Source organism: Fonsecaea pedrosoi (genome assembly GCF_000835455.1).
Source record: "Fonsecaea pedrosoi CBS 271.37 unplaced genomic scaffold supercont1.6, whole genome shotgun sequence".
Taxonomy (NCBI): domain Eukaryota; kingdom Fungi; phylum Ascomycota; class Eurotiomycetes; order Chaetothyriales; family Herpotrichiellaceae; genus Fonsecaea; species Fonsecaea pedrosoi.
The window spans coordinates 3415759-3426552 of NW_013550610.1; the positions used below are offsets into that span (position 1 = coordinate 3415759).

Below are 10794 nucleotides of genomic sequence, written 5' to 3' on the forward strand. Positions count from 1 at the left end.
GGCTAAGAGACGCTGAAAAGGTACTTAGAGGAGAGTCCGCCAGGCTAAGAGACGCTGAAAAGGTACTTAGAGGAGAGTCCGCCAGGCTAAGAGACGCTAAAAAGGTACCGTTAATGCTTTCGTAGACATACCGGACTAAACGGCCTGGATGGAGTACTATTTACCGTTAATGCTTTCCATAAAGGAAAAAGAGGTAGCGCGTAGACACACCGGACTAAACGGCCTGGATGGAGCACTATTTACCGTTAATGCTTTCCATGAAGGAAAAAGAGGTGGCGCGTAGATATACCGGACTAAACGGCGGGTAAGTAAGGTCTTCTTAAATAGATTAAAGAGGTAGACGCTCTGTAGTAGGTAGGTAAGGTCTTCTTAAACAGATTAAAGAGGTAGACGCTCTATAGGTAGGGCTAAACCTCTAAATTTTATAGATAAAGGTATAGGATAGGCCTATATCGGGCTTTCGCTACGATAGCCTCTACATTATTACTATAGCGGAACTAGTCAGGATCGAGCGCCAGTACGGCCTTACACTACCTTACGATTAAAACGGTATATAAGAAGTTCCGAGCCATCTAACCGAAACGACTAAATTATGAGCTTAGTTATCGCCTAAAGGTAGAATAGGATTCCCGTTATAAGGCTATATTATCTTTAAAGCTTACTATTACCCCGTAGACGAATATTAATCAAGCTCCGGATATCATGGACGCACCCGAATTCAGTAATTAGATCGAATTAATTAGCTTTAGATATACCGCCTCACTAACTTCATTTTCCTTCAACTCCAAAATACAATATATATTACGAAGAATACTATGTCTAGTACTAGACGGCCACCTAAGAGAGGTAGACCCCTATCGATAGACGATACGGTAGACCTATCTACCCAGCGCCGACGCTAACAAGACCGTATCCGTCAGTAGAGGCTTCGACAGAGACGACGATAGGAAGCTACCTAACCACCAGCTCCCGGACAATAAGCCATCGAATCCATTATTGAACACCCTTTTGACTTTCCTGATCCTACTCCTACTTCACCCGCTACTGGCTTACGCGTATAAGGTCAAGATTTCGTCCAGGACATTACAGATGCTACCCGCCAAGTTGCCGCCCTCGACATTGACGAACATTAAGCCCTCTACCTTAAAAACCTACCGCGGCTATAACCAGTACCTCCATCCCCTACTCAGAGCCCACGTCGCACTAACAGTCATAGATATCGCGAACCCCTCGATACACCACTACGCCCACCGTAAAGACTATCACTCAGCTAGCGATAGATTTACTACTATACCGCCTCACCGCGCCTATATTCGGGTGCACCCCAGTCCTCGAGCTATCGATCCCCCTCTACTCTATCTACGCCGTCCGTACTCCCTCGTATATACCTACTATCGCGATACACTCGCCACTACTAAGACTATACGTCGGTCTCGAGCGATAGCGAATCTGAACATGAAGATTACGGGAGCAGTACTCGGGCGAAGCTACTAAGGCCTTAGACCGATACTAAGACTACGAATTACCTAAACCGTACATCTACGCCCTCTATAGGGGTACCTCTACACTTAACTACGACTTACGCGAGAGCCTATACCTCTACTCACTTCTCAAGCTACTCGCCCGCGTCGCTAGTATCTATCAAAACCACGGCCGTAATCCGCCCTCTCCTACCGTCGTCGTCCTCTCAAGGTACACCGTCCGTATATACTTCGGCTAGAGTTAATATAGACTCTCCGATTATCTCTAGCCCAATTACGATACGTACATCGGCTAGAGTTTCATCCCTACTCCCCGCACCGAGAGCACATCGTACGCCGCGACGATCTCGACACATCTTCGGAGACACCCCCCCCGAACTCTTCGACTTAGACGCGTCGACCCCCCCTAAACTTATTGACCCTCCTTCCTAGACCCCCTCCGAGTTACTCGACTCTGACGACGTAGAAGGACTCTAATCCGAGCAAGAGGTAGCCAGTTAAGAGGAGGACATCCCGGACGAGGACAGTCTTTACAGTGTTAGACTCGAGAGCGATGATGACGAGCAAGACTACGTGACCTTTACCGCCGAGAAGCTCCTAGCCCAGTTCCATTTTAAAGGGCACTACGGATGTACGGTCGAGAAATACGCCTCTCTCCTCCAGCAGCACGAGGAGGCCGTCGGAGACTAGAAATACTACGATCTACTCTCTTATTTCCTACGCGCCCATTTCCCCTCGGTTATTCGGCTAGACTACGACATCGACCAGCTCCTGACTCGTAACCAGGCGTAGGGCGATTTTGCACCCTCGGCGGTACAATAGGAAGAAGCTATCTGCGGCACTGGTCCCCATTAACCCTTCCCGCGATATGTCTACCTCCATATGTACACCACCCCCTCTGCGGATCCCGAGGTCTCATCCGACATCGACAGCTTCCTCGGGTTCGCGACGTTACTCGCGTTCGCCCGGGGCGGGTTCAACGTCGAGCTCGCACTACGCGTGTACCGGAACATCACGACCGACGTCTACATCACCAGTACCTCGTACCGCGAGGTTCCCGTCCTACCTCGGGAGGAGGACCGCGACGAGGACGAGGGCGACCCTCTACGCCCCCGGGCCACCGCTACCCTCCTCCGCGACATCCCTCACTTCTTCGCCGGGCGCCTCTTTAACGCTCGCGACATCGAGGTCTACTTCCTCTTCCCGCACCTCCCGGTCGACGGGGAATTTATCGGATTAAAGCAGCAGCAGTTATACCGCTGGTTCGACCGTATCTTCCTCCCGGCCCTTACATCCATTGCTCCCGCGTACATCCTCCAGCACATCCCTAGGTCTCTCCGGTAGGCACAGGCTAACTCGGTCGCGGCGTAGGTCGAAGGGCGTAAGGCTACTACTAGTAGCTACTAGAGTGCCTAGGCCATCCACCATACCCTCTAAGCCTACCTCCTCGTACCCCTCTAGTCGGCCATCCTCGAGTTGATCGAGTTGCAGCCCGGCCTCCACGACTTTCGCGACCCCCAGATCTTCTTCAGTGCTAAAGGGACTAAGCTCGCCTTTAAGAGTCGCTCTAGTGATACTACGAGCGTCCTCGACGCCCTCCGAGAGTGGAATACTTGGATTTAGGGAGTCCTGTAATGGGAGTACATCGACGAGGACCAGCTGTACCTCGACCTCGGGTAAGAGATCTATATTCCCCGGGCCTCGACCGACTCGAGTATCTCCCCCACCCCTACGACGTACCTATAGCGGCGGTGTTGCCTCGAGTCGTATATCCGCTGGCTCTACCAGGAAGAACGTAAGACCCCGTCGTACTAGGGGTCGGGTGCTCGGTTCTATACGTAGTCTATACTCCGCGACGCCGTCTCCGTCACGAGTGTCCCCCCTAAACGGTCGCGGCTCTACCGGGGGGGTGTTCGCTACATCTAGAACTATAACTCGGTTAAGGAGGTATTTAACGCCAATAAGCGCATGCCCTTCGATAACGACGCCGTCGAGGAGCTGGCGGTCGACCCCTTAGTTAGTGACACCGCCCGTACTCTAGCCGGGGGGCGTCCCCGCGAGCGGCGTGTCCTACGCCGGGCGTATACGCAGAGTCGGTACCGCGCCCGCGTTAACCTGTACGATAACCGCCGTAAACACTACGGTATCCGGTAAGAGGCGCGTATTACCTACGCGTACGCGGTCGCCATGATGGACATCCTCCATACGTACCTCCCGCCCGCGACGCGCCCGCGGCCCCCTCGAGGCTACCCTCCGTACGTCTGGACGATCCCTACGCCGACCTACTTTCGCTTCCTCCGCTACCATATTAACCGGTTCGCCCTCGGCTTCGAGCTCGTCTACGCCCGCGCGCTCCCCTACGCGACTACGTAGGAGTAGATTAAGATGATGGCTATGTTCCTACGCTGTCTTCGCTTCGCCCTCGGCGGGTAGTAGCTCTCCCGGGAACCCGCCCTCTAGTAGGGGCGACGGGACCTCCCCCGGCGCGAATCGCGCGTCGACGTCGGCGACCTAGATACGGACCACCGCCGCAGCTGGGTCGGCCTCGGATTCTATTACACCCTTCCCCGCTACGGATTCTACTGGGTCGAGCCGCGGATCGACTAGACCCGCCTCGAATTCCACCGGGACATTACCGACCTCGTAACCTTTAGTAACTCGGCCCTGCGAGACCTATACGTCCGCCGCGGTGGTGCCGTCCGTGACTTCTTCGACTACGAGCGGCGACTCGACCTCGCCCTCCGTCTCCTCGAGGAATACGTCGACTACGTCTTCATCGCCTAGCGTCTCCTCCAGTGGACGGTGCACATCTGCCTCGAGCAGTTTCGGATCGACACCCTCTATACGGTCGAGCACGACATCCTCCCCGACTACGTCGAGGAGGCCCTACAGAGCCCGGGCCCCTTCTACCACGAATACTTTCGCCGCATTATGTCGACTAAGCGTATCTATACCGTCACCGGCAATAAATCCGACTTTAAGGACCCCCGCCGACTCGTGCAGTACCTCTTCGACTGGGACGACGAGTTCGTCCGGCTCTACTGGGACTAGAAGCCCTACCGTACCCTCTACCGCCGCGCGTATACTCGACTCTCCTACGCCCCCTTCGCCGCGAACCATTACCGCCGGTACTTTACGCGCACGTACATCCGGTACCTCTTTAAGTGGTACTGGCTCTTGCCCTACCCCTACCGGAACGGACTGACCTAGAAGACTAAATAGAGTGCGCGCATATAGTACTCTATCGACCTCGTAGCCGCCGATTTCGATACCATACCTACGCCCGACATCCTCCATCGCGTCGAACCCGATAAGTGGGTATAGCTCGGGGCCCGTAATAAACGGACGCACTAGCTCTACCGCCCGGGATGGACGGCCGACCTCCTAGAGTGGATTTCCTGGATACCGACCTAATGGTCCGAGTGGGTCGATATATAGGTGCGCCGCATTACCGAGACGGAGTGACCGCCGAGGACGCACCCTCACTAGGGGACTCTCTAGTATTATATATATATACGAACTATAATCATCTACGATTCGTTCTACCTCTCCCTCTCTCCACGTCTATCTATGCATTATCTCCGGGCGGCGGTGAGAATGGGCTATAGAATGGATCCGCTGCGTATCTCTCCCCTCCTTCCCCTTAGATCTATTCTACAGCCTATCTACCGTGACCACCCGTGTCGTGAGCCGGTCCGGATCCCGACCCTCGTCGTTCTACGCCTCGAGGCCATATGCGCTATGGAGGCGACACTACGATTGCCGAGACCCCACCGCTAATCTAATTTCCTATCTTTTATTCCTATATCTCACCCATCCAGCTAAACCTGAACCTCTGAAACTTCCGGCTTCCGCGCCGTAGATCTTGTCCATCTCGCGAAAGCTTATCTCGGCCGCGACCTATCGAGGATGGACACTATTATTGAGTAAGCGCGACCGTGAACCGCCTATCACATTGTCACTCGCCCCGATTCCCATGACGCCTCGCCCGGTGTTGATCTAAAACCCATTTTTATACCGTTATTCCGTTTATACCCACTACTCCGGTTATAGAAAACACGCGCGTCCGTACAGGATCTACCATCCCCGTGAATATAGAAACCTATTACTTACTTTAAGAAGAGCATTAGGTGACGGCCTTAGTACCCTCTGACACGGCGTACCTAGTAAGTTCCGGTAGGAGGTCATTACTTACTTTGAGAAGAGCATTAGGTGACGGCCTTAGTACCCTCAGGTACAGCATACCTAGTAAGTTCACTTAGTAAGTTTACCTGGCCGGATTAATCTAACGGATGCTTAGATCTCGCGGGATAAGATGGTGGACTTCTTGTAAGTAGTAAGCTTGGAGGCTTCGATGGCGCCGCGATCGAGGATGTCTAATGGTATACACCGAAATCTATGTCAGTTAAGGACCGCGACATGACTTGCCGTCGACGACCCGTATACGACGCCATCGCGAACGTGCTTACATCTAGTATCACCTAACTAGTCTGGTAGAAGGGATAGTAGTACTAGTAGTAGGTAGAATCCGGGGTCGGGTACCCGTAGACCTATAATTTACCCCAGAATTTCTCTATATTCCCCCAGTCCGCGCTGATTCGTCAATCATAGACGTATCCTCTTTATATATCCTAGACGTCTCCGCCTCCGAGGCTCGCGCATTAAAGATTGGCCGTTAGTGTCAATTAGGGTATGATACACGTCTATTATTCTATGGTACGGCTTAATTGCATAAGACCCATCTAAGTCGGCCTCTACCGACCAGAGCTTATATGATGGACTAAATGTCTGACCTAGGAAGTCCTGGCATCGGCTTATAAGACCTCGTAGAGTTAGAGTAAATAGGCTGTAGAATGGATCTAACAGCTTGTCACCTCTTCAGTTATGGTCAGGTAGTCTGTAGACTGGATCTATCTCGCTCTAGGGTATGGCAGAATTCACCTCTACCTCACCTACCTAGTTATCGACAACACTTGGCGTCTTTCGCCGTCGCGAATCTATCTCCCACTTTTCAATCTCTCTTCTCTCCTCTCATACTTTCCCAGGACAACCCTTCTTAACTTCATCTAAATCGCTCCATTTTCCTGTACAAACGCTGTCTAATCCATCAAGAGAGTCCAGCACAGGCTCTACCTAACCGTAGCCCAGCCGAGACGCCCTTTTTAGCGCCAGCGACGCCAGATTCGCGCGCCGGCGACAGATTCTATGTAACAGCGGCTAAAATCTCACCCAGAGGTCAGTGTTTAGCTCACTAGATCCAATCCACAGCCTATTTACCCTCTCCCTCTCTCATCTACTACCTGCCTCCAGCCTCCAGTGGATCCATTCTACAGCTAATGTCTTCTCTTCCCCAGTCTACTAACTACTCCAGTGGATCCATTCCTTACCGCCTTTTACTAGGCTTCCGCGATTTTAAAACCTCAAGAGATTCATCGAGGATCTCCTTTTTTAACCTTTTTTTTTTGTTGGTTTAGCACTGGTAGCGAGGTAGTTCCATTCTATATCGCACCTTACCAGGTTTCTGTAACTTCGACCATTTATAAGACCCTTTCAAGATCTCATCCTGACCCTTTTTCATGTTGGTTTAGCACTGGCAGGGAAGAGGATCCGTAGAAGTTCCATATTCCATCCCTTTTTACTCGTAACGGTCTATGGAATGGATCCATTAGATTTCCAAGATTAACGCCTCCTGACCTATAACGGCCTAGGGACTGGATCTACGCACCATCTCTCGTTTTTTTATTTTGCCGTGCGACCAGTACATAATGGGCTATGGAATGGATCCATTCCACGGCCTATTTGATTGGCGTCTATCCCGCGCCCCTTGACTCATTGGATCTAACCTATAGACCATTTTGACTGACTCGAGCTACTCACAGGAACTGAAAACCCCATCGTCACTATAGTACCCCGCCGTAAGCGCCGATCCGGGACCTCCAGCTCCTCCGAGGCGGAACCTGCGAAGCGCCCTAAGACCGAATTAAAGACCGCGCTGGAGGCACGCGTCGTATATGTCGAGTAGAAGGTTGCCAGAATCAAGAAAGCGTATGAAGACCTGCTAAGAACTAAAGGTAATAAAGACCGCGCCGCTCAGCTCAAGGAGAAGTATAAAAACACTAAGGCCGCCCTGGAAGAGTTATAAGAACGACTGAAAAACACCGAAGAAGCCACTGACTGGTCTAACCTATCTGACTAAGAGAGCCCCCTAAAGAGCACGACTAAGAAGAGCACTACGAAGAGCACGACTAAGAGCACTAGTCATATAGACCTTACCGGCGCGGACGATGGCGAAGCGTAATCCCCGGCACCAGCATCGAAGGCTACGGATAAGGGTAAGTAGCGACAGTCCGAGGCTAAGTCCGCCGTATATATCGAAGACTCCGAGGGCGAATCGGACAGCGGCCTCGACCTGGACCCTAAGACAGCTCGCGATAAGGCTATCGCCCGCAACGCTAGGAAGCAATAGAAAGCACAGGATAAGAAGACGGTGGAGGACTTCGGCTTTACGGACCGCGCGACCGCTATCGCCGCTATGGCCCACAATTTCTGTTGGTATCGGATCATCGAGTCCGAGCGAAAACTGCAGCGTAACCAGGCCTACATCGCCGGGTACCTAAGCTTACCCAACACCTAAGAGCTCGGCCGGGTGGTCGAGGCCTTAAAACCTACCATCCAATCCTTCCTGAAACATAAGCGGGTGGGCTTTAGTGTGCCCGGCGTAGTCGCTACGTCTACGTTCGCCTACGACAAGATTGTCAAAGAAATCGCTAAAGGCGATAAGGCCCCTTATAGCTGGAGACAACTAGCCGATGTCAGCGTTACGGAACCCCTATCCCTCGAGGACCCCTACTTCGCTAAATTCGTGGGCCCGACTAAGAAGAATAAGAGCATCTTCCCTAAGGCCGTCTACGTGGCCCAGACATATAAGATCATCAAGAAATGCCGCGGCCTCTTCAAGGAGTCCTTTGATAAGGCGAAGCCCGGATAGATCCGATGGGGATTCGCCACCGCCGAGGACTTCCATCGCGCCTTCGTCCTGCTACGGTTCGCGGTCGGGTATTACGAAAAACAGACCCTACCTATCTTCGGTAATAAGACGGCGGCCCCGGTGCGCTACTTAACCGATGAGGAATTCGCCCGTATGTCTATCGACCCGGCTACCGCGGCTAAAGCCTAGGACGTGTAGAACCTTAAAGACTAAGTCACTCTCTTGTAGGGGGACAAGGAATACCCCGAGTACGATAAGGTGGAACGGATTAATATAGCCACTCTCATCCTTAAAGATGAGACCCTAGATCAATTAGCCGATGACAACGACTGTATCGCTCGTAACATCGAGCGACTCTCCAAGTCATCCAAGAAGAAGGTGAGTTTCACTCGTCTATGGAATGGATCCGTTCGCTTGACTCTAGATTACCCGGCTAACGGGCCGTAGAATGGATCCGCTGGACATCCTAACTACTGGATCCATTCTACGGCCCATTCGCCTGGACTGTTACTAACTGGCCGAGAGGATCCATTCTACGGCCCCCTTTTACTCGTTAGCACGTCACGTCACTGACCACCTTCTTTCCAGGGCGCGACCGACCGCGTGGTTCGACCTCTACTGGACGAAGAAACACTTAAGTACTTCTTACTGTCGCTGATCGACTAATGTGACATTGTCTACGACTCGTTCACTACGACCTTACCGGGAGACTCTACCCAGCAGAGTGAGGACCTCTCCATAGCCGAGCGCGTCGCCCCCGAGAAGTACTAAGACCCGATGAAACCCGCCGTCCTACACCCTACCGAGAAGGAGTTTTAGGACCTACGGGCGAAGACGTCGACAGTCTATACGCCGGTTAAAGGCTATCGCGAGGCGGCCTAGGTCTTAGGCATCGACCCCGACTACCGTAAGTTGGATAAGGGTATCTATACTCCGCCCACCGATAAAACCGACCCCACGCCCTTTTACCCTAAATACTACCAGGTCATCGGCACGGTATGGCAGATGGACATGGAAGAGTGCCCCTGCGGTGGCGGCCTGGTCGCCAAGGACTGCGGACTCGGCAAGACCTCCCAGTGCTACGCCTACATCTACCACGCGGCCATGAAGAAACTGGGCATTTGGCAGGAGTACCTGGAGCGGCGCGACGACGCCATTACGCACGGCCGCCCGCTGCCGAAACCCCCTAAAGTCGACTTTCGACCGACCCTGGTCGTGGCGCCGCCGACTACGTTGGACTCGTAGTACACGGAATACCGTAAACATTGGCGTAGTAAGAGTAGCCGTCCGGTCCTCGACCTCCGCATCTTCTACGGCACCGACCGCACTCTAAGTACCGACGTCGAGGAAGACCTTCGCGCCATTATGCTTCCCTCCAACCCCCTAGCCGCGCGGGACGCGATCGAACAGGCTTTCCCGGCCGACGACCCTATGTCCGCCTTCGGCATCGTCTAGGTAGCGTACGAGACGTATATTAAGCGCACTCTAACCAGCATCAAGAAGTCCATCGAAGATAAGTTTCGTACCACCACCGGCCAACCCGAGAGAGGTAAGTACTACGCCGCCCCCTACATCCTAACGGTCCATAGCATGGATCCATTCGACGCCGCCTCCCCGCGGATCCATTCTAGAGACCATCTACTAACCGCCCCCGCGTCTTCCCTACAGATGATGACTCCATTAATACTCTACCCGGCGACGTTAACGCCACTGCCAGTACGGTACGGTCGCAGTACCTACCCAGCCTTAAGGACATTACGCTTAAGGACGCCGATTTGAGGCGCATTCGCCGGCTCACTCGCCAGCTCGACGACGATGTCCATTTTGATGAATAGGCCACCGCGGACCTTCCCCCCGAGGAAGATGACGCCGGCTTACGCGAGGAATCGGACGACTGTACGGTGTATACGTCCCTCTTTGCCGGCCTCTTCTATCGGGTCGTCTACGACGAAGCCCATAAGGTTAAGAACCCCAAGACGATGAACGCGATCGCCATCGAGAAACTGTACGCGCCTAAGAAGTGGTTCATCACCGCCACGCCTATAGTAAACCGGGTGTCGGACCTCCTAGGGTACCTGTACCTCCTCTAGAACCCGGCCTAGGAGACGGACCTCCGGGACCTAGACGACTTCATCCTACCCACCTAGGCCGAAAAAATCTACTCGTCCCTGGTCATTACCGACGTCAAGGATAAATGTCCCGGGTATATAGCGAAGTACTACGACTAGCCCCTGTTCGTGCTTAACCCCCGCCTGTTCGCCTCGCTCATTAACAACGGTAAGCTGGAGAGTGCTACGACCGCGCACAACGTACTCCGCATTATTT

At 53.1% G+C, this 10794-nt stretch overlaps 4 protein-coding genes across 4 annotated transcripts; all 4 read left to right on the forward strand.

Moving 5' to 3' along the window:
• Positions 1-2363: 2363 nt before the first annotated feature.
• Positions 2364-2825, forward strand: Z517_10067 (uncharacterized protein; the record flags this gene model as incomplete). The annotated part of the gene is made up of 1 exon (XM_013425975.1): positions 2364-2825. The coding sequence occupies one exon, from the start codon at positions 2364-2366 to the stop codon at positions 2823-2825; it is 462 nt and encodes a 153-aa protein (XP_013281429.1).
• An 843-nt stretch (positions 2826-3668) lies between these two features.
• Z517_10068 (uncharacterized protein) lies at positions 3669-4532 on the forward strand (the record flags this gene model as incomplete). The annotated part of the gene is made up of 3 exons (XM_013425976.1): positions 3669-3850; positions 4136-4250; positions 4305-4532. 3 exons carry the CDS (start codon positions 3669-3671, stop codon positions 4530-4532), a joined length of 525 nt encoding a protein of 174 aa, XP_013281430.1.
• Positions 4533-8013: 3481 nt separating this feature from the next.
• On the forward strand, positions 8014-8469 carry Z517_10069 (uncharacterized protein; the record flags this gene model as incomplete). Its single annotated transcript, XM_013425977.1, has 2 exons — positions 8014-8068; positions 8117-8469. The coding sequence occupies 2 exons, from the start codon at positions 8014-8016 to the stop codon at positions 8467-8469; spliced, it is 408 nt and encodes a 135-aa protein (XP_013281431.1).
• A 136-nt stretch (positions 8470-8605) lies between these two features.
• On the forward strand, positions 8606-10559 carry Z517_10070 (uncharacterized protein; the record flags this gene model as incomplete). Its single annotated transcript, XM_013425978.1, has 7 exons — positions 8606-8620; positions 8698-8847; positions 9352-9701; positions 9753-9918; positions 9970-10018; positions 10138-10190; positions 10305-10559. The coding sequence occupies 7 exons, from the start codon at positions 8606-8608 to the stop codon at positions 10557-10559; spliced, it is 1038 nt and encodes a 345-aa protein (XP_013281432.1).
• Between the last annotated feature and the right edge of the window lie 235 nt (positions 10560-10794).